The sequence below is a fragment of the Lethenteron reissneri genome, chromosome 24 (genome assembly GCF_015708825.2).
Source record: "Lethenteron reissneri isolate LAM-NWPU_2019-01 chromosome 24, ASM1570882v1, whole genome shotgun sequence".
In the NCBI taxonomy this organism is placed as follows: Eukaryota; Metazoa; Chordata; class Hyperoartia; order Petromyzontiformes; family Petromyzontidae; genus Lethenteron; species Lethenteron reissneri.
In genome coordinates, this window is record NC_083802.1 from 6293540 (window position 1) to 6317605 (window position 24066).

General features: G+C 41.2%; 1 protein-coding gene across 1 annotated transcript in view; it reads right to left on the bottom strand.

Annotated features, from left to right (window-relative positions):
• Positions 1 to 386: 386 nt before the first annotated feature.
• Positions 387 to 24066, bottom strand: part of LOC133346463 (gamma-secretase subunit Aph-1b-like) — a 28099-nt gene continuing 4419 nt past the window's right edge. The window contains exons 3-6 of the mRNA XM_061558047.1: positions 21025 to 21098; positions 8758 to 8880; positions 7104 to 7231; positions 387 to 5099 (exon numbers count right to left, since the gene is read on the bottom strand). Coding sequence (XP_061414031.1) covers positions 4932 to 5099; positions 7104 to 7231; positions 8758 to 8880; positions 21025 to 21098 — 493 coding nt within the window. The 3' untranslated portion in view covers positions 387 to 4931. The remainder of the gene's footprint in view (positions 5100 to 7103; positions 7232 to 8757; positions 8881 to 21024; positions 21099 to 24066) is intronic.

A 24066-nucleotide genomic window follows, 5' to 3' on the forward strand; every position in this document is an offset into this window, starting at 1 on the left:
GACAAAGTGTCTCGGCACGCACGACCATTGTTTTAACAGTGACAGTATTATCGTGTTGGCAGGAACTATTTTTGCTACATGTTTGCCAAGTCATGAATTGTACAGACACATTTCGATTTAAAGCTTTCGTGACTGCAGGAATTCATCTTCTTGGTTCTTTCGGTAAAGTCACGTAGAATGGAAATAATAAAATAATAAAAATAAAACATAATAAAATAATTCTCACGACGTTTCGGCCACAACGCAAGCAGCCGTCCTCAGGTGGAGAACAGGTCTGACGAGAAGAGAAGACAGACCTGTTCTACACCTGAGGACGGCTGCTTGCGTTGTGGCCGAAACGTCGTGAGAAATATTGTTTTATTTTTATTATTTTAATTTTACGTGACTTTACCGAAAGAACCAAGAAGATGTACAGACACACTTTATACGTATGCATCCATAACTATGTTTTTTTGCGTGAGTTTTTTTTATAGCGAGTAATCAACTGCATATCTGATTTCTCTGGAAGCGCTATTTTTGGTGTTCCAGGGTGGAGACATGTTTATGTGTGACAGTACTCTGCGTGTGGTAAGACAAATAATTAATGCTTTAATACCAAGTGTCACTCATTAAAGCAACATGCAGCATGTTTCCGTCATAGCCCAAATCTTTTTAGTTAACGATCTTCTATCTGGCACCACACGGTGCACCTATTCGTCGAAGCATGCACGTGTGAAAGATGTGGCGTATGACTGCCTCCTTCCTTCATAATAAAGGTGTTTGGGTTTGATCGCGTTATATAAATGTGTCGCAACCCTCCACCACTCGACACGGCCAATCAGTAAAAAAATGTCACGTTAACAAAACGCCAATTAGTTACTTCTTCAGCCCACCGGTGTGTTTCAAGAGTGAATCCACAACATTTAGAATTTGAGTACGTTTCGCTGGTAATTACATCCAGCATCTTCGGGCGATTTGTGCAAAGATGCTGAACAAATTGCAGAATGTATACCTACACGTGTATCAAGAGAATTGAAGACGTTTGCTTAGTGATGTCGCACGCCTATCCATCCAAATGTCCAACACTGCAATAATGAGATGCCTTTAAAAAAATAAACAAAATAATGTTCATTCAATTCTAAATCCTCTGCGTTCTGTGTTCAAATATATGGAGAGATATTATCCTCGAAAGCGAGTGCAAGTCTGTGCATATGAATTAGCTCATTATTGAAAGTTTCCCACTTGTCAAAGACACAAAAAAATAATAAACACTTTAGACAATCAGTGGGGTATTATACAAGTAAAATCAGACAAACATTATTACCTCGCATGCCAAACATTATTAAAAATGCATTGTCACGGACGTTATAGCTCGATTTTGCTTTAACTTTTTCATGTTGTTGTTAAACTAATTCTATCATCCACAATTTTATGCGACTCGCATTATTTTGTCCGTGAAAGTGAAAAACTGTAGAGCAAAACCAAAAAAAAATGTTTGGAGTTTCAACATGAAGGAAAGGATAAATGAATACATGCGCTATGTAAATTCCTCTTAAAATGCCTAAAATTTACATTTGCTATGTCGGTTGGAAACATGACATCATTTGTAAAGGTCTGTTCTGCAGACTTCCTCTCACTCCCACAGGAATGTTTTCATCTTTTTTATTTTTTATCTCACTGTGAAAAAAACATGAAGTGCGTGGAGCCATGAGCCTCCTCAGCTAATCTGCCACGGACATACAAAGCAGAGCTAACCCATCGTAACAGTCTCTTCTATGCGTCAATCTGTGGTGTTTCCCCTTAACCCACCAAGTTGCGGACAACAGGAGGAGTCAATGAGGACATCCAGCGCGATTGCAGATTGGCCGGACCTGTAAATAAAGAGTCGTGATCACAGCAACGCGGATATTGTTTACATGCATTTATTTTGAACACGCGTGTTCATTGGCAGATTGCAACAGGGTGAAAGGTGGTCATCGTCTAATTACAGGGGTGGGGAACCTTTTTTCTGCCAAGGACCATTTGGACATTTATAACATCATTCGCGGGCCATACAAAATTATCAACTTAAAAAAAAGTAGTCTGCTATATTTGGTCAAACATTTAATTAACTCACCCCTAATGTGATGGCTGGAACTGCTTCTCTTTGGTGAGGCGTGTGATGTTAGCTGGTATTGATGATGTTGCTATTCGCAACTGCTTTTCCAGGTTTGCTCCTAGATTTATTGAATTTCGAGTCCCGCCTGCAGTTGCCTCGGCAGGGCCAGACCCAAATGATTTCGCAGGCCGGACGTTCCCCACCCCTGGACTCTAACACAATACTCTATTTCACTCTACATCGTAAACCTATGCTTTCACTTGTTTGAAAGGAAATCAATTTACCTGATAAAATAAGTATGCTAATGCTGTCGCAGTGAAGTTGTGTACAGTATATAAAATATAAAAAATGCTAGGTTTTATACAAATACAGCCCTTTTTGTCAATTCACTGCTGCATGATGGCCTCCCCACTTCTGATGCGGGTATTTTGGCCATACTTCACCACACCGGTCAGTGCACGTTGAAGGTGGCGAGCGTAGTAGACGTAGGAGCATCGTACAATGCAATAATGGATTCTGCTTCTCACACGCGCAGCCCCAGTGGGTTTTACTCAGTGATAGTTAACTAAATATTTTCGTAGATAGACCTTAATGAAAGGCATTACGGGCAACCTCCCAATGGAGACGCAAAACACATGTTCGAAATGATAGCTTTTCCCTGGTGTACCAATTGGCCATCAGCCGACGCACCCCATAAACTGCCACAGCACACATGTGACACGTCAGTGCAAATCACAGCATAAATAATGTAATTATGCGTATTATTGTTGCCAGGATATAAACGAGGTGAACCACTTGCTAGATGTTTTATTGCTAGATTACAGAAGTGATACTGCAGTGGCACGCACACTATCACTCAAAAAACACACAAGTGCCTTGTGCCAACATATCACATAAGCAAAGCGAAATGGGTCACCTACACAATCGGTATCCTTCATCTTGAAGTTTAATGTTTAATCAAGTCACCTGCCGCAGGCCTTGTGTTGTACGAAAGCATCTTTCGGTCCAATTTGTGTAAAACTCGAAATCCTTCACTGGCATGGCAACTTCAAACAAGACAGTGAGATGACATCGAGGCGTTATCTATGCACGCAAAAAAATGGCAAAAATCCCTCGTATAGCCTCCAACAGACTGTTGGGGCCAGTGCTGTTAGCGAGCACACTTATGAAGGCCGACACGGCACACGAGGGGGTGGGTGGCCAACACCACGCCCGGCCGCCTGTGTCTCGCTAGTGGCGATGTTTACACACTGCACCAGGTACTAATTTGAGGATGAGTCGACCTAGGGGAGGCCCAGGACCGGTTCAGATAATCGTCAATGGTGTTGGCCGTGAGCGGGAATCGAACCCGGGTCGCTGGGTTCGTAGCGCAGCGTAGCGCTAACCACTACACTACCGCTCCCCACATGTATGCACGTACACACTCACATAGACACATGTGGAGGAGGTTGACCATTTCTCTTCTCATGTCTCATATTAGTCAAAGACGTTAACTCCTCAGTCCCCCACAAGTTTACCAGTCCGTCACACTTAATGCAACTTCATCAATACACATGACGCACGTGTTGACTGATACAATGCAGAATGATCGTTCACTGGAAATAATGGCAGTTAAGAAGGGCAGAATTGGGTAAATCTAATAAATACCAAAATAATATTGCTCCATGGGGAAAGAGGGATTTACATATAAATGTATCCGACACACATTCACAAACACACACATACATGCAAGCACACAGTACCAGGCGAAACATCCTTTTGGGGCACACCCAAAATCCCATTGTGAGTGACAAAGAGAGATGTGGGCGGACAGAATGAGGGAGATTGCTTTCTCCTCCATTACTTCTCCCTTAACCCCCCCGCCCCCCGCCCCACTAATCAAACGATGCGGGACATGCACTTCCAAGAAATTGCCATTGAGTGCACCTCTAAGATGTATTGCTCGGCGTCCTGTTAAACATCATAATCAGCATCAAGAGCAGCGCTTAACACACTCGACCAACGACAACCTTGTCACTCAACCAGGGTACAGGTATTTTCTAGTAACAAAAAAAAAGAATGATTATTGAAGAATAAGCTGCTGCAGCTTCTTTGCACTGGACTTCAAAGTTATTTCTCGAATGTGCGTCAAGACCAGAAGATGACAAGTGGCCAGGAGACACACAAATTGTAAAAGTTTGTTGATTTTTCATGCACTTCCAAAGAAAAATGTAACCTAAAAACAATGAGTGGTATTTCACGACATTTTCAAAACAATATTTAACAGAAACGTGCGCAGATTAATTTGGCTTCTTTGAATGAAATTTTTTTTTATCCCTGAAATCCCAGCTCCCGGCTGCAAGCCGTTGTACTGCCATTGTGGCTTCAGATACCGAGCTCTTTATGCGAAGATGAAGAGACGCTCACCATGCAGTGCACAACGTGAAGTAGCCGAGTAACAGGAACCTCGCCGTTGAAAAAACAAACGTGGTGGGGACATCACAAGAGGCCGACACGGCGGTGCATCTGCAAGTCACGCAGCTGCAATTTTTCAAATATTTCCTCTCATTCATGAACCTTTAAAATAGAATTGGAGCGCTTGTGACACCGTATGACCTACGTGTGTAGCTACACAATAACCTCAAATTAATAAATGTAAAGACAACATGAGCAGCTACTGCTATGGCAATGTCCACATGCAGTTCTATTTGGATTATTATGACTGAGAGGCAAAGCCTCGGTGGGATGAGTTGCAGCTCCCCGTGCTCCACACACACTCCTGGATTGACAGCACTTCACCCCAAAATACACGCATATTTGCACGTCCACGAACACAGACACGCATGCTGAATCGCACACCGAGGGGCAGGCAGCCCTATCTTTGGCGGTGGCTGGCCAGCAGATACTCAGAGCTCTTGCATGTCACAAAGCTCTTGATGTTCCTCAGCGAGCCGCCGGACGTGAAGTAAGCCCACGTGCCGAAGGCGGCCATCATGAGGTAGGCCGGTATCAAGCTCGCCTCGTAATTGGGATTCGCGAACGTCTGCAGGCAACAACAACGCCACCGTTGTGAACGCGGCGTTTGCACAAGTCACCATATTTACAATACACAGACAAAAAGACAAAGATCCCCCTTATAGCCTTAACAAAATGTTGGGGCAAGTGCTGTGAGCGAGCACCTATGAAGGCCGGCACAGCACACGAGGGGGTGGGTGGCCAGCATCACGCCTGACCATGTTTGTCTTCCTAGTGGCGATGCTTACGCACAACACCAAGTACGCATTTGAGGCTGAGGCCACCGAGGGGAGGCCCAGGACCGGTTCAGATAATCATCACTGGTGTTGACTGCGAGCGGGAATCGAACCTGGGACGCCGGATTCGTAGCGCATTGCGCCAACCACAACACGACCGCTCTCCACAAAATACAGCGCGGACAATGGGATCTGCGTTTGGCTAATGTACAGCTAGATATTGATATTTCTCATAGAGGTGACAAAACTGAACAAACACACAGAATACGAATCTAATCATAGCCTGGAGGTTAAAGAATCACTGGCATTAAACGATATATAAGTACCAACATCGTCTTGTAAGACGTCTTGTAAGACGATGTTGGTAAAGCCCTCAAATTCCATTTGGAGGATTGTGAGATCATTACTTGATCAGCTGTGGGGTCAATACAATGTGATGTTAACAATGGTCATGATTTAAGACTGGCCCCCATTACAGCAATGTGGAATTACCAAACTGGGAAAGGGCTGCTAGTGATAAGCATTCATACAATGCTCATTTTAGCAAGGAGATGTTTCACTGCACATTAAATGTTACAAATTGGACTCTTCAATAGCATCAAGTTAAAACGTCTCTTGAGATTGATCATCAGACACAGCGACATGCTCAGACACGATCTGACCGTTCACTGCCACACAGTCATGTCATCAATTGCAGATCAGTTTGTTCCCACATTACATTACAGCTGATGAGGCAAAACACCAGGCCGTTATATTGCAAAAAGGAATTGTCAAACAAGTCGCAGTAACAATTAACTGTATAATAAGGCATGTTCACACCAACGGTACATTTTTGGGTTTTAATGACAGTAGAAATAAATGCCTCATACATGGAAGAATGTTCACATTAATTTGGCTATGTTAATTTTTTCAGGCGTGCTTACAACAAAAAAAACTCACTTAATTTTATTATGCCTCTGAACACACTGGTTTTGTCTGGTCCTCACTTTTGCCACATTGAAGCAATTAAAACAACGTGAAGTAACACATTGGGGGCACTGCGGGCCACTCGTCAAAAATGACCATGGTAGCCACAGTGGGGGTGTGGCTAGAAGAAGGAATAATTAGAGGACTGGGGCTGTGACAGGAGAAGCAGCACATTGTCAGGGAGAGTGATTAGACACACAGAGCAAGAAATAAATACAGCAAAACAGAGACACCGTGAAAGAGACACAGACCGATACATAAAGACAGATAAAGACACACGGATGTCCACACAGACAGATTGAGAAGCAAACATGAAGACAGGGAGTTAGAATCAAGGACAGGGAAAAAGATAGACGAAGATACTTCAAGATACTAGATAAGGAGTATGAAGATACTTGCCGACATATTGAAAATGTACGTCAACAGAAGTCAGGTAAGCCAATTCGTAAAAAGTGCTATTCGCTGCACCTCCAGTTAATGATAATGCACTCAGGATGTAGACGCACTCTGCTGACAATGCTAAAAAATCAAGTGCTCTAATATTTGCCTTGTTAAAACAAAGGGCTATAGGGAAACATTTGTCTGGAATACTCGTTCAGTCACAGGAATGAATTATTTTATATCGACAAGCAAACAGATGGCTTTCTCGTTGATGTATGTATTATCCACAGTGTGTCGAGGTATAAAACGAGCAGTTGTACCTTTGACAACTCATCTCCCCCTCGCTCTCCTTGCAAAATAAAGTTTACAATGCATGTTACAGGCCTCTCACCGCGGCGGGTAATTGACGAGGAGCCGAATGAAATTGGCTCTACACATTTCACACTCACCAGTGAGGACACGAAGACGTGGCTTAAAACAACCGCAGCCACTCCCCACCAGTGTTTCCTGTCACAGGACTGGAAGAAGACCACACCCCAGGCAGTGTGCAGGAGCACCATGGCCATGGTCATGAAGGCTGCAGGAGGAGACACGCATGTGTGACACGAGACTCAAGTGCAGGGAATGAGCAGTGAGTAAGATTTTGATTTAAAGCTTTCGTGACTGTAGGGATTCATCTTCTTGGTTCTTTCGGTAAAGTCACGTAGAATGGAAATAATAAAATATTATATTATTTTATTATGTTTTTTATTTTTTATTTTATTCTTTCCATTCTACGTGACTTTACATTGAGTAAGAGTGCATGTTTTCCGCCGTGTCCGGTGATCAATTTTTAAGATTTGTCAACCACGTGCGAGTCGGTCGAGTTGACCGTAAGTCCGGTAACTCATTCCAGCGCTCTGAAGTCAAACGGCTCGGTTCAAAGGCATAAAATGGTACTTCGTGCAGGAAATTGCCAATTTACGTTGCATCCTGAACAGTGGACGTTTTAGACCGTGTGACATTGTGTGCTGGTGTCATATCACCGTATTAAAACATGACCTGCAACTAAATTGTACGAAAATAATAACTCACCTTTCTTCATAAAATTAATCCTGTGTCTCTCTTGAGATTGTATGGTATTATTACACAGCTAACATATAAACTCAGAACTGAACATGAAATGTGTACATGCCACTTGTTTATAATTCAAGTTAATGCCCTGTGAAGCAAATCATAATTCTCCATAACGCTGTTGTGCATAAACATGTGCTCTTGTGAAGCTTACGAATAATATTTTTTCCCATAAAACCATAGCAGCTTAGATAGTTTTCACAACAGCACAGAAAATTAGATTTTTGGGTTGAGTCTCTAAAAGTGTAAATTTACAAACCGGTAATACAAGTGTGAAAAGCAAGTCAGGAAACATTTTGAATTTAATAGTTTCATTTTCAACTCTTGTTTACTGAACTTTTCAAATAGCATGCATTTTAATGTTTTTTTATAGTCTAAACACCATGAGCCAAATTTAATTGTTGGTGAATGTCAAGTTTCATCAGATATTTGGCTAAAATGTGGCAATGCCACCTTTATCAATAATCCATATAATTGCCATGGCAATGTGACTCATTTGCACTATCCACATCTTGGCAGACAGTTAAGCATTTCTCTTTTAGAAAATCCACAAAATTATAAGCATCACAATAGAAAGTATCTTAACAGTAATGTCATTGGATTTCATTCACTAACTCAGAAGTGGTATTAGGGACCTTCATTGGAAACAATATTGAGTATATTTTTATACATCCGAGTGCTGTTTAGATGTGTTTGTCAAACACATCACATATGGCAAAGTAAATGTAAGTGCACACCGAAGTCATAAAATGTATTTAAAATTAAACAAAATTAAGATGAGTTTCACAATTTTATACACAAGAACCTGGTTTTACCTCGGAAAGTTGATTGCAATTTAACCCAGGAAGGTAATGCCATTTAACACGCCTCTATTTGTTTAGAAATCTTCCAGAGTCAACACTTGAATAACCAGCAAAAATACACAATCAGATCAAGAACAAAGACTGCAGTAGTTAAAAAAAACTTAACACAGCAACAAGTAAGGCCAACCTGATGAGAGGAAGTAGTGTGCAGAGTCCCCGTGGATTCCTACCGTCCCGGGTCCCAGAGACTCGGCAAGGATGTTCACGCCAGAAAACGCACCGCTCATCATGCCGAAGCCCAGACCAGACACTGTGGAGGGACAAGGCAGACAAAACAAGTGACAACGAGTACTGCACGAGCCAACACTGGAGTCGAGGCTCGGTGCCAACCTGTTAAAACAAACAATGGGACAATGCTCAATCTGAGCCATTCGTGGAAATTCCACATTCTCATGGCATGGGGCCAGTCTATTAAAAGAATAACAACTTTTGCGGTTGTCATTTTGTTGACCACGAATGAAATATAGGCACACCTCGATTTAACGTATAACCTTCAGATTGTCAAAGCCCTCCAATTAGCATAGTTGGCTACGTACGATGCAAACAAAGTTCGAGGGATAAAAAGTTCCAATGGTTAATTCGAAGGCCAAATAGGGGATGTATGAAAACAACAAACATCGTGAGGCCTTTGCTGTAAAAATGCCAGCCCCCCAACTTGTCGTAGAAGCTTGTAATCCAGATCTTTAGATGCACATTGGTGGATCATACAGATTTTAGCATACACGCAAAACTCCCAACCTACAAGATGACCAGTCGATAGCAGTGCACAAAATTGAGTCAAACCAACATTTCTTAACTTTTGATTGGTATCATTTCATACTTGGGTATCCTCTGGGATACATAACACTCCTTAGGGAATTTGCCAAACATACCAATGCAAAACTCCTCCCGCAACACGTTCAACACTTAGTAAAGCGTTCCTGGAAATATAACATTATACAATTAGAGCCAATGATGTCAGATAATTATGAAGGCTTCAGAGCATTTATGACCATACCGGTTGCATTTGAATCTAGGAACATGCTCATCAGCAGTACTCCAAAGAGTTATTGTTGTGTCTGAACTGCTTACTGCATCCTGAAGGCACGTTTCTATAGGATACCAGACGTTGGAATGGTATAGCTATTGGCAAGGCAGCAAGCTCTTGCTTGGCTGATTGAGGGCATCACAGTGACGAGATGTTAACTATCTCGCCCGGTATACAAGAGGATGTGGGTTTCATTCCATCCCGGACGCCTGTATATTTGGACTTTGTATGGTGATCTCATCACTCCAGCCCTGCAGAGTCTGTTTTCTTGGCCGTGTGCTCTACTTTGGCTGCCATTCCATCACTACTCTCATCCATCAACCATCATCCACTCTCATGACATTACCTGCCCAATGGATTCATATTATGTTCCTGAACAGCTGATATGATGGAACTAATTCACATTTGTTCCCCGATTCATGTGTTCCACTTTCTTATTCTCGGTCTAATACCAAGCATACATCACCCCCACTCTCCATGCTTCTTTATGAAATTTTCAACTTTTGCTGATTTTTTTTAAATTAATGTCCATATTTCTGATCCACACCATTATAGGCAATACATGGCAATTGCAGAAAATGCTCAAGCACACAGGCAAATTGTTTTCATTTATAAATTGCAGTTTAATTAAAGCACTCCATCCTGATCTCACTGACCTCTTTATTTCATGATTTTGATCCCCACTGATAACTCAACATTTCTTAATGATGCATATTATATTGCTTTCCAGTTGTGTGTTCGTGTCAAAGTATTATTTTCTTTTGTTCAGCGACATTTTCACCACACACCACATTAGTTTAATTAGTTGCATTTGTAGAAATCTCCAAATAACGCTCTCCGCTGCACAATGCCTTGTCTACAGCGGCCATATGCTGTGCACCTAGCGATCACATTGCAGTACGCTAGAGACAAAAACAAGCTCTGGATGCAGACGCAGCCATTCAGTGTCCTAATTACCGAGTCTTAAAGACACGCAAGGGCAAATAGCCATACGTACAGCAGCAGCCATGTGTGGCTCTCACACAGTGTTGAATAACCAAGCACAAACTGGAGTTCTGTGGAAAGAAGTATTCAAGGAGCTGATAACCAATTTCAACATTTTCAGGAAATATAAGTACCAATTTTCCCATTTCTAAAAGAATGCATAAAGGCTACCTTGCATAAAAACACCCAAGCTCCTCTAAGGACTAGGGACCCTTTAAAAAACCAAAGATGCGTACTATTTGACAAGATGGATGACCTATATCACAATTAGAGCAAGTCAGATTGTGTCCTTGCTCAAGCAAGAATTAAGTTCAAAGTTCAAAGTTCATTTATTAGGTAAAGCCCTGTGAGCCATTCGGCTCTTGAATCGGGTGCAACCGCAACAAACAAAAAACAAAAACATGAACAAGAAAAGATCTTAAAGTGACTATCTGCAAACAGAAAATCCAAGAAAAGACAGCAAAATATTACAGAAAAAATCACCGTACACCAACCCTGTGCAAATATCCCAGTGGGATGCAAGTCAAACAACAACAACAACAACCACAAGACAACAAGACAACGTGGTGTTCATCTCTGTTGGTGGTCCTGAGCTAGCAATGGAAATTCCGCATTCTCATGGCAGGTGTGAGTCTTTCCAGAGTGGTGTTGAAGTTATATATAAAAGTAAGCTATTTAAATTTTACCAGGTACGGCCCATTGAGCTGTACAGCAATTTTTCAGAAGCGATCGGGCCACAAATGATAGTCCAATGGGAGTGGCTTATCATGTGGAAATTTATAGCAGCCATATATTTTCAACGCATGTTTCTAAATGTGGAGTGAAAACCCAGAGTACCCGGAGAAAAATCCACGTAAGCACGGGAAATAGATGAAAACTCCAAATATATAGACTTCAGTGTTGGGATCGAACCCACGACCTCCTGTATACCAGGCAAGGTAGTTAACATCTCGCCACCGTGTCACCCCTATAGATGATATAGAGCAAAACTATTTATTGACAAGCTGTTTTTAACCCCCTTGGATTTTAACGTAAAATCTTCTAATTGCTAGACAAGCATTCCAACCACAGCTCCACCTGGCTGGATATGCCAGGCTACGTGATGTATAGAAAAGAAACAAACACTTCATATCCTCAGGTTAAGTATTAAATGAGTTGGATTGGGAAAATATATTGGCACTTAAAAATAGACACATCTACCGCATGCGTTTTTTTGCACAATTTTGGCATATTGATTTCACCTGGTAATCGGAACACATCAAGCTTCTTTCAATGTAAGTGCAAACCTTGAATTAAAATTTAAAAGCCAATACGATTTCAATCAAATAGACTCACTATGATGCTCAAATAATGGGCTGTTTAGCCATCGAGTTGATTTCATTTTTTTTCATTATGAAATGGCTACTGTGCAATTAATTGATGCAGATCCTAGACCTGTGTACTGATGGGGGGAAATGTCAATGTGTCTGCAGATTCAAAACCTGTTAAAAAATCAGGTCGAAGCTCAAGGCCACTCATCAGGCAAATATGACGCAAACGTTATGATTATGTTAACTAGATTACTAAACCACAGGCAGGCAAAAGCGCTCATTACAACACAACATTTAAGGCGGAAAACTAACCACCTATGTCAATAAAAAAATTTTTCTTCAAAAAGGTTCAAAAGCTTAAGAAGGCTGCTCTGAAGGATAATTTCCCAAAACATGAGCCCGCGACATTTATTTTCTCTCGAATAATGCAGTTGTCACGATGAAAATTGTGAGTATTTTTAAACAGTAATTTTCAATTGCTTGCTCAACCCACGACTGGGAGAAGGGCCTCGAGGGAGCTGCAGAGAAAAACTCAAGAGGGAATCCAGGCCTTCACTTTCATGCTGGCCACACATTTTTAATAGAACTTAAACTTCTTTCACACCGTACTTGACCAACCGTGCCAATCAGTTGGATACTCCCACTTGACCCCTGCACACATGACCTGACCAATGGAGCAACTGTGGTGTACCCATTCATACCGATAGGTGGAGAGGCAGGGGGGATTTACCTGCGTCATTGTTTCAACTGTGTCACGACGAGATCGAACCTGCGACCTCTGGATTGCAAGTCCTGTCTGCGAAGCATTACGTCACAGCAGCTTCCAGCTACAATGCCCTCACGTGCATTTTAACTAAAGCTGTGCAAAGCAATAAAATATTGGATCAAGCACACGTCTTCTGTTCATGACAATGAGCAATGCCCGCGTATTTGCGCGGGATACATGGCCGGGGTAGAGGGTGCGTGAGCGGGCGGAGGCACTAGCGGCTCAACGCTGTGGGATGCAAGTGACATCACAACCGCACACTTGCCATCGCACCAGCCAGCCAGAGAAACGTCGTTATTATAACATAGTATGACGCTTTGTCCGACTTGAGCATCACGCGGCAGGTTACATTTTAAGTCTGTTATTGCATAGAAGCATCGTGTATCGCGTGATATTTTGAGTATGTTATTACATACACGGTTTACATGTATAGGGAAAACAATAACAAAACACTGTTGGATTCTGGTGTGCGAAGAAAGAGAGAGAACGCTACAGATTGACAGAGTGCAAACCTTTTCTATTACGGAGGGAGGAGTTGCCTAGTTAAAAAGAAACTGGATTTACAGAGCGTTCAAATGCTTGAGTGTCTTAGATAACATTGACCAAATGTACAGAGTGAAAAATAAACTATCCCTAACCCCCGTGGGTTGACAAATCTTTGCATCCAATGAAACACAGCATGCCATGAGATAGTCCACTCATCCAATAAATCGCCGTTTGAGTCTCTTACGCATATTCTTGCCGAGATTTTACGTTCTTCATAATCATTCCTTTGATCTTGAAAATTACAATTGTGCATTCCAAACGGACGTCTGATATATGATCACTGAGAGAACACAGCTAAACTCTGCTGCTCCAGACACAGTGATCTGGCTTGACCGACTGAGTGTCAAATTGTAGTTGCTGCTCTGTATCTACTACATCAGTCAGACGAAAGAAGAAGACCATAGAGAAACACATTCCTGCGGAGGGAGCTGGTAGGAACGTTGGGTTGCTCGGTCAATGGCCAGGGTCAACGGCGGCGTGGTGTATTCTGCAAATATGCCCGACTGTGAGGACGGGCACAAGCCGGAGTGAGTAGGTTAAACGTTGAGTTTTATAAGGGCACCACTGGGTGACCAGCCCCTCCCCACCCAGCCCCTCCCCACCCAGCCCCTCCCCACCCAGCCCCTCCCCACCCAGCCCCTCCCCACCCAGCCCCTCCCCACCCAGCCCCTCCCTCCCCACCCAGCCCCTCCCTGCACGATGAACTGACACAATAATCCCCTGTGGGCTGGTGTAACCAGGAGGTTCCTACCAGTATAATGTTTCGTTCAGTGCGGTCAGTTGTTCAGTTTTCACTGTCAATGACCGTGTGAGAACCCGCTGCACAACAACGCACGTCTCTTTTGCAGGGGACCAAGTAGAGATACACAAACCGAGGACAAATTACAGACGTGTGTTGCTCTCTTTCTCAAGGTTTTCCTAGAACAATGACTGCTAGTCTCAATAGGCTCTAACCTGGTTATGAAGAGTATCCATTAATGTACATTAATCCTTCCTTAGTTCAGATCAGTGGAGTCTGTGTTAAGTCGCCCTCCCTTAAATTGTAATTCTTTAATAACTGAAAGCCAAACAATTCTGAAGGACGTATATACATATATATACACGTAGATATGTATCGCTAAGATTACATTTCCAGACTAGCAACACAATGGGGAGCAGGGAAAAAAATCAATGAAATACCACTGTAAATGCAGAGAATTGAATCACAGGCTCCTGCTGATGGATTTCTAGTTTTAACTACAATTTATGTATTCTTTTAAAATGTCCAAAGAGATTAAAGGAAGTGCTGTTTTTTCTTTTTCGCAAGGTAGCAAGCCATTAATGTATTATGAAGGATGAACAAGAGCTAAATTGGAGATGTATGCATTACCACAAGAGATCAAACGGAAAGATTGAATCGTACAGCCATGTACACCACACGCAGTGGGCAAGTGGTTGTGATATTCATGCGAGTGACAAATGGTCGTTGCCTGGTTATTTAAACACCACGAGCATAATTTAGTTTGTTAAAGGGCAAAATACAATAAAAGGAATCAAACCAGGATGATGGATCAATACGTTGCTGATGACTCATTGCGTGTCAGCTGGAGGGAGCTACAGTGCTCAGTGGGAGGAAAAAATCTAAAAGAAAAATCAGCGCAGCGGTTTCCAGCCACATTGGTTTACTCCACAGGCACTGCAGTTAAGCAGCAGAATTATCTACACTCAACATTAGAAGCCGAATTCACAAGTTGCTGGAATCCATTATTCCACCATTTAGCAGAAAATAGCTTGATAACGTGTAACTTAATTATCCAGTTTCCACCAAATGCAAAGCGATTCTTCCACAATTGCTAAATTCTGCCAAAACGGAGGAGTAATCTCGGAGGGCTGGGACAGAAATGCAATGGCACGAAAAAAGGAGTTGAACATCCCCACAGAAATGTGGCATTTCACCTGTAAAGGGGCATGGATAGAATATTGGGTGCGGTAAAGGCATGGCGCCGCCCATTCCAAACAATTCAAGGTGCCAAGCAAGACACACTTTGCCAAAATGTGGGAGAATTGCCATAATTGTGCCCACCTGGAGTTGCTGAACTACAGACTAATGTCTACCTCCCTGCAGAAAAGCCATTTGCAGCATTTGAGACGTAACTGAAAATGGCTCAGTACTCAAGAGGCTTTGATGTGCAAATTGTAAATATTTACATTCAATCACAGGAGAAAGGCAATCTATCCAAACGGTAAGCAATGCTGGAAAGTGCATTAAAGTTTGCTTAAGAATGGTTACAGCCCTGCAATTACTTGCTCACACCAGTGTTGGTGGAAGGGCCTCCACTAGAGGGAGTTCTACTGACCCTTTCAACACGGTGTTCTTGACCTACTCTTCGTATTGGAGGAAGTGTGAGTACTCACCTCACCCAACATGGGGGGGAATCTGCCGATCTACATCTGACGCTAACCTAAGTTTGTTGAAAAAGTCAACTTGTAGCACTGCTCAAATGAAGCGGCCTGGCCACAAATGATAGCTCAACGAAGTGGCTTATCACGTGGAAATATATAGCAGCCAAATACTCTAAACGCGTGTTTCTAAATGTTGAGGAGAAACCCCAGAGGAACCAAAGGAGAGAAATCCACATGACCACGGGGACAACGTGCAAACCCCAAATATACAGGCATCAGGGTCAGGATCGAACAATTCGCCACCGTGGCACTTAATCAATTCTTACAAGCAAAAGGGGGTCTAATAAAAGTCAGGACAGAAGATGTTTTCTTAAAAAAAAAACTCCAGAATTCCATCTACAAGACACTGTCCTTGTCTCCTTTAGCATTTCAAGGGCAGCATGAACCAAACGACACATCTACGTTGGAACAACTCAATATACAAAGCCATAAAGCATTTCATTTTCTCACTGTGAGAGTTATTTCTGTTAATAAAATATCGCTGACATGTGTCCCTTTGGTCTTGTAGAATGTGGCATGCTTCCCACACCCCACCCATTCCACACAATACTGACGCATAGTCTGACCTTCATGAATATTCACTCAAAATATTTTTTGAGTGGTGGTGGGAGAAGGGGCTCTGAAAACAAAAAAACATCAACCCTTATGCCCTCTAAACCCACAGCGAGAGCTTGTTTTTGCTTACGCCTTGCAGTTCTCCTGCAACATAATGCACGCTGATGTTTTGTTTCCCAAACAATGCATTCACCATGGAAGAGGATGCATGTCCCCAAGGATGTCCAACATTTACAAAGAGTGGTACATTTTATTGAATATTTTTTTCAATGTCTAAAATGTAAAACGGCAAATTCACACTTCAATATGAAGGAAACAGAAACGCTTTTATATGAAAAAAATCATGATGCTGATGTTCTGGACTGGCTCAACAAAATGTAAAACGTAATCAACTGAGCACTGGGGTGGAGTTGATATCTCTGTTGGTGGTTCAAAACTGGCAGTAAACATTCTACATTCGCTGGTGTGGACAAGTCTATTTGACGACCATTCTTAGCTGCTCAAAAGTGGTACTTTTGATTATGATTGTAAGGCAAGTACTGAAGCCACAGTGCTGCCTGGTCACATTGCTGACCAACAATATCCTTCCAAATTCCAAGATGAAAAATCTACAAGTGTTCTTTACTACAATTGCATATTGCACAACATTTATTATATTAATTACGAGTGCAATTGCCCTTTGTACGCAGCCTTATTCACATTCTTACTCAATTGTCGAAGTTGGTTTAGATTTTTATTAATTTAATGTTGTTAAACTCTTGTGCACTTCAATTTTCTAGATGCAACTCAGATCACCCTTGCATAAGAGGCAATGTTTCATGCGTCTCAATACGTTAATTTCATCTCCTGGTTAAAAGAATACTGACCGATACCAAAATCCTTCATAACACATTATGGTTTAAGTGTTAATGAACAACTGCTTCCATTTGCAAAGCATGGAAAGTTTTAGGTGGATGAAACAACTAATTCGGTACGCAAGGGCAATCCATTACACAAATGGAAATTACCAAGCATCGTACAAGAGAAGGCTCATGAAATAGCTAATGATGGTAACCAGGTCACGCTATTAAAATACAGGGCATGCAAGCACCTAATGAGCTATTAAGACAGAAGCATTACAGAAAAAAGACCGGCTGCAGGATTGTGTTGCAAAGCTATCCATTTGCATACACATGTGATTGTCCCCAACTGACAGGTAAAGAGTCGATCCATTTTTAACCCCCCGAGAGCTTCCATCACACTATGTCGAACGCTCATCAATGTCCAAGCTCAAGGTGCATGACCTTTTCCAAATGCAGCTTGCTGTACCGTGTACTATCCTTGTTTTTAGGCGAGGCGTGGTAGTTTTCTGCCAAAATCCTTGTCATTTAACCCCTCCACTACCCAACTAGACCGTTACATTTACATAGATGGTATTAATGTGCCAAAGTATTGATCAAGTTCTCAGCAATACATCTTCTCACCAGTCGCTTACCAACGTCATTCCCATTTTTTATGAATTGGGCTTGGCTACTTAATGCACAATTATTTCTAAAGAAACACATTTCAACAGCAATTGCATCCGAGCTGGAGGGTGTTGTTGACCACCATGCTAATAACCTGTCTTGCAGGTTAAGCCTACCCTAGCCGTCCACTTGTCAGTCTGCTCCTCCACTGAACAAGCCGAGCAATTTGAAAAGCGATTTGCCGATTACAAATGAAGTATTGGGATTATTGAACACAGAAAAAGAAAGCGGCAACAGTAATTGCTTTGAGAACCTGGGTAAGAATTAATGCAGTCATCCATGGCTAAAATGGGTTCTTCTCAAGTGCGGCGAGTTGATGGATCTCAGCCTGGTTACCAATAAATGCACCATAAAAGAAAATAATGTATTTTGTTAAACTCTGGCTATGACAAATTCAGTATAATTGACATTCAGCAGACAATCATTTCAAGGGCATATACCAGCTGTGTGCCCCTCCTGTAGAAATATGTCTATGGAGTGAATTCAGAAATAATTCTGTGATTTAATCGACCAGATGCATGCTCTGCACCGATAGCTGACAGTGTTCTCAGGAGTTGTATTAATTTTGCAATCGGACAGCAACAGCACAACTGGAATATAATTCGGGGGGGGGGGGGGGGGAGTAAAACCTATAAGTACAGTATTCCACATTGGGCATCATAATAATTGTCAAGGGCCATGATGCCCCAGATAGATAGTGTAATGTTGATGTATTCAATATTTGCTCTCGAGCAATATAATAAACTAGCTGCACCCGCCGCAACATATGCCGACCTATCACAGCTCACGTGTTGCAGCAGCTATTTCTGTTCTCCTGCTGTTTGTCTCGTCTGATGACGGTTGCTTGTGTTGCGATCAAAACGTCGTGATCTATTAGTTTTCTATCTATGTGACTTTACCGAAAGAACCAAAGAGTATGGATTCCTGCAGTCAGGAAAGCTTCAAATCAAGATAGCTGTACTTATAAATGGGTCTATTGCATTTTTGTTATATTTCTCAAAAAGGTATTGTACTAAGTTGCTACCAAAAAACTATTTTGAATCCGTGACGCATCAGACGAGGATTCATACTTTTATGCAGATTTAAAGGTTGCTGGACCCAGTTGTATAGTGGAAAGTGAGACCTCCTTTACCAGTGGCAAAATATAGTAATAGGTTTTTACCCTTTCAACTGGTACAAAAACTGACACCTTTATACAAGGGATCATGTTTGCAATAACCACAACACAAGCAGTCAAAAATTTTGTTGCAAACATGATCCCTTGTATAAAGGTGTCAGTTTTTGTACCATTTGAAAGGGTAAAAACCTATTACTGTACTATATTCTGTCACTGGTAAAGGAGGTCTCAGTGTAAATGCTTACCCCGAGCTCTCAATACTCTGACAGTGCGCTGTCTTTGAGTTGTACGCATTTTGGCGTCATCTGGTCCAACACCAATGGAGACTAGGCTCTAAGAAAGGCTGTTCCGGGTGTGGACCACTCAACTTCAAGGACAGTACATATCATTATCATAATCAGTTGTTTCTTTTTGTTTGCATTTTGACTGGTTGTGTTGTGGTTATAGCAAACATGATCCCTTGTATAAAGGTGTCAGTTATTGTACCAGTTGCTATATTTTTCCACTGGTAAAGGAGGTCTCAGTGGATGGCAAATGTGTCCGAGTACAGAAGGTACAAGACCTGCTTTCAAATTAGCTGTAATAATAAGGTAATCCTCTACAACCATTCATTTGTTTAGTGCACTGTTATGTCATGAAGGCGTTTCCCTCTTTATTCAAGAAAGGAATGCCGATCATCTCGATTTAAACAACCAACTGTTAGGTTTTTGAAAGTGATACTAATTAAAAAAAAAGAATGAATAGATATCCAATCAGTATATACACTACCAACCTTCAAATTGTATGTTGAGCACTCTAAAAACAGTCATACTGCCCTAGACTTCATGCAGACATGTGAAACCTGGTTGTGTGATAACATGAAAGTGATTAAAAAAAAATTACTCATCTTGCTATCCCACCTATTTATGAAAGTCACCCGTTAAGGAAGCAACTCCATGTGTGGGATGTTCTCAACTCCCTAACCCACCAGCAAAAGATAACACGAAACAAACTGCTTTATTTTACATTGTCGTTAATGTAAATTTCATCACAAACCACGGGAGCATAAAAAAGGGGCCAACACCAAAGAGAAATAATAACAAAACACGATCAATGGTAGTGACCCAAACACATCGTGAACGAGGCGAGGTGACAGTAATATCCCAAACTCCTGACAGCGGCTAAAATCCAGAGAACAACAATAACAACAGTTCCATCCCACATTGTATCAACCATACAAACATCACCCCAAAAAGCACAAAAGCTCTATTAGCCGTAGGCAGCAGCACACAAGATTTTTTTTTCCGTGTGATTTGGAAACTGAAAGGAAGCAGTATTCACAATTACTTTATATCTTTTGCCAATGATCAATTGCTGCTTAAGACAATGAACTAGTCATGAGTAAAACCAATACTTGGAAAATGTCCATATAACGAAAGCCTATACAGAGACTGTATAAGTTTCACAAACAGGTTGAGTTATGCATAATTTATATATGTTTTCACATAAAACCGGATGACTCAAGCAAGATACTGCTGACCTCTGCACAAAAAACCAGCAATCACTGGTTTTGACTGCAACAAGGTAGCATTGCCAAAGGATGCACGTGGACCATGGTGAAGGACGACTCAAATCAAAGCTGTGCGCTATGTAAACAGCAGCTTCGTGTTTCATACTTTGGAAATGGTGTGTAACAGCAGGTATAACTTCCTGCAACAATAAATTGTTAACTCGTACATGATTAGTATGTTTCAGTTAAATTTGCAGGTGTTTTAAAGCTGTTGGTTATTAAGCCATTGCTTTACACTTGCTTTACTTCATTTGTCAGTTTCTATCTAGGCTCATGTGTAATTAATCACGGGGAGATTGGGTCATGTTAATCAAGAACCGCAGAAAAAATATTACATGCATAGACAGTATTTCTTTGCAATTGCCTGTCTACATATTGACAAGCCAAGGGCTTAAAGCCGTTTCATGGTCTCTGTACCTAAATGGTACAATAATAAAAAAAATTCGTTTAAAAATAGTTTACAGAAATCATCACTTAAGTGCAGCCACTGATTTCAGAGCACTTAGCGCAATAAATCAAACATTTATAGTTAAGCACGCACACATTAACATCTGGTCTCTGAAGCAAGCATACAGGGACTGACCCACACTTACCGTAGGCCATCTGTCGGATGGATATGGGGGCCATGCTCTCTTCACCAAGAGATGCTAGCCCTTCATTAGCCTTCCTGCAACACAAAATACAAATTTTAAAATGATAAAACATGCATATCTAAATAATTATACATCCTCTAGCTGACATCATAAATCAGTTAGAATTGTCTCCATACCACAATATTTAGTTTGTTGTAGTTCCCCCGCACCTCCAATTAGCAGTTAGCTACGTACGGTGTGAAAAAAGTTCAACATCGTGTTGACATCCCATAAAGTGGCACCCACTGCATTGGGTCCAGACAGTTCATGGGCTCAGCTGACCCCCCAACGAGAATTTGAATTTGCAACCCTCCAAATACGAGTGAAGACCTCTTCCAACAGTGCTACTCGATTCGCTAATAATAAAAAAATACATGCGAGTAACTGAGCAAGCAAAATATGTCAGCATACTAAGGCGAGAGGCCTCGAAATACAATTGCTGGCATGCTAACAACAGCATGCCACAAGACTGGATAATGTATGTACGTATGTTGAACTTCTTCCACACTGTATGTAGCCAACCATGCGAATCGGAGGTGCGGAAAAAACTATCAAAAATGTTCATTACATTCTAATACCATGTCAACACACTTTATGGGAAACGTTTATGAAATGTACCGTAAAAATAAGAAACAGTAAAGTTATGGTGTAGTGCTCATCTCCATTGGCAGCACTGAGAAAGAGGTGTTAATTCCACGTTACTCTCTGCACAGGACAACTGTTGTTGATTTCCCAGTGTTTTTTTTATTGTATAATATCCCTTTATCCCACAGGGATAAGTATAGGCTGAGTCAACCAGAAAATCGATTTTTAGCTTATGAGCCAATTAGTATAGTCACTGTTCCACCCACACAAATATAAATAATTAACTAGGTCATTTTTATTGTGTAAAAGACGTGCAATGCTTCTTTTGGGTCAGCAAGGAGGAAAAACATCATTAACTGCGAACAAAAACCAGTAAAAATCAACACGTAACTAAATCAAATATAAACATGAAATGCACACATTCTTGAATGATAAGCATGACATTTACAATGGTTTTACCTTGTGCCACAACATTCATGATTATTTTGGAAGACATCATTTGCAATAATTATATTTCAGTTTATCGCATTATCCATAAGTGCATGCAAAAACATGATTTCATACTGTACGGGCTTACAAACGTTTAGCAACCCTAAATGTCAAGCATGGTGTATGGTCAACCAAGTCTCATGACCAACAAGCAAACAGCCAACAAAGGACTGTATATATCCTGTATGTAATTGGCAGTATGTATGTATAACTTCTTTCGCACAGTACAGTAATTGGTAGTCATGTGATAGATCACATTCATACATGCCATGTGGCTTGATTGTTCTCATATTTCAGTCGGTTCGATCGATAATAAAACTGAACTGCATCCCATCATCCTTTTGGAAATAATTAGCGATTTCGTAATAAGTACTTAAAACATTTGATAATTGATCAAGAATCCTAATTGCAACAACCGCATTATCGATATTCTATTCCAACATGCCTTTCTGTACAATTATTTCCTTTCCTAATTCCAGTTCCACAATAAACCATGGTAATTCCTCTTCCCGGCGTGTTTCTCCAATCATGCTTTACATGTGCTACTCTTCCAAGCAAAAGACACTTTTTACACTTTAAAACGATTCTGTCTGTGTTACAGAGTACCACTGTAGTGATTACATCACTTGATAAGACATGGGAGGGGGGGGTGTTTCTACTGATGCCGAAAATGATTACGGCTTACAGGACACGCTCTATTCATCAAAGTAAAATATTATCCATCTGCCAAAGGGAAGGAAAGATAAAACTAATGTTTGACTTCAATGCTTTTATTTCCATATCAACTGCACACTGAGAAGGCAGGGCATGCAGTGCTCAGATTACCAGTTAAATGCATTTACGGCCTGCGACTTGTACTGTGTAAGCACAATTTACTGCAATGGTATGTGAGCACATTATGTTACACCACGTGGATATTATGATATTTTATATGGTCTACCAATTTGTATTGGACTAATCTCTACATGTAGTAGCAGCAAAACTGAAAATCAAACCAAATTTTCAGCTGTTTAAAATTATGTCTATTACTCCCTTCCATACATTTCATGAGTCAATAGCCAGACAGGCGAGTGATTCGTGTTTAGAGTGCATGACTCACAATTTTAAGTTTGGGGGTTGACTTAGCCCATCCTACCTCTGGAGTTGTAAAATGAGGTTAACATTGTGGTACAAGTGATTGTCCAGTGTCGTGAACAACCCCCAGTGTAGAAACATGAAATCTCCTCCATCAGCTCAAGGCTGTAAAGGAACTAGAGTAAGACTTTAGAAATCGCAAAAGGGGCAATCAATGAGGTGAGACAAAAACAAACTCGTTAACTAAAGAAAGTACACTTTATAGCGTCCCACCATTTGCAACCAAAACACAATGTCTGCCATTCCTCTTAAAACACGATGCTCCAGAATGCTCTGATTGTGCAACCAGACAAGACGGAGCCACATTAACTGCTGGTTCTCCGTGCATAGCTTTACACCGCAAGGATCAGTTGCAATCAGCAAACCTATTTAGCTTTGCCAATCGGTTAAGTGTGAGAAATACGATGCTGTGAATACTTGGCCCCTGCTGCTACACACCTGTGTGGACAATTATTGATTCAAACAGTCTTCAGAAGCAGTCAGAAGCAACCAATGCTTTTCTCAAAATGCAGATAAATTAACTGCTGTGGGAGTAAAATAAAAACTCAGCACGCCTAGTCATAATGTTTTCTGCACAAATGAGTTTATGTGGCAACTTGTGAGACTAATGCACTATACTGTATTCACAAATTTTACAAATCATTTCAGTCTTGCATTGTACTGTTACAGCCGAATAAATTTTAACAATGAAGATCAATACTCTTTGGTTCTTTCTGTAAAGTATTTTCTACCTACGTCACTTTACCGAAAGAACCAAAGAGTATGGATTCCCGCAGTCACGAAAGCTTCAAATCA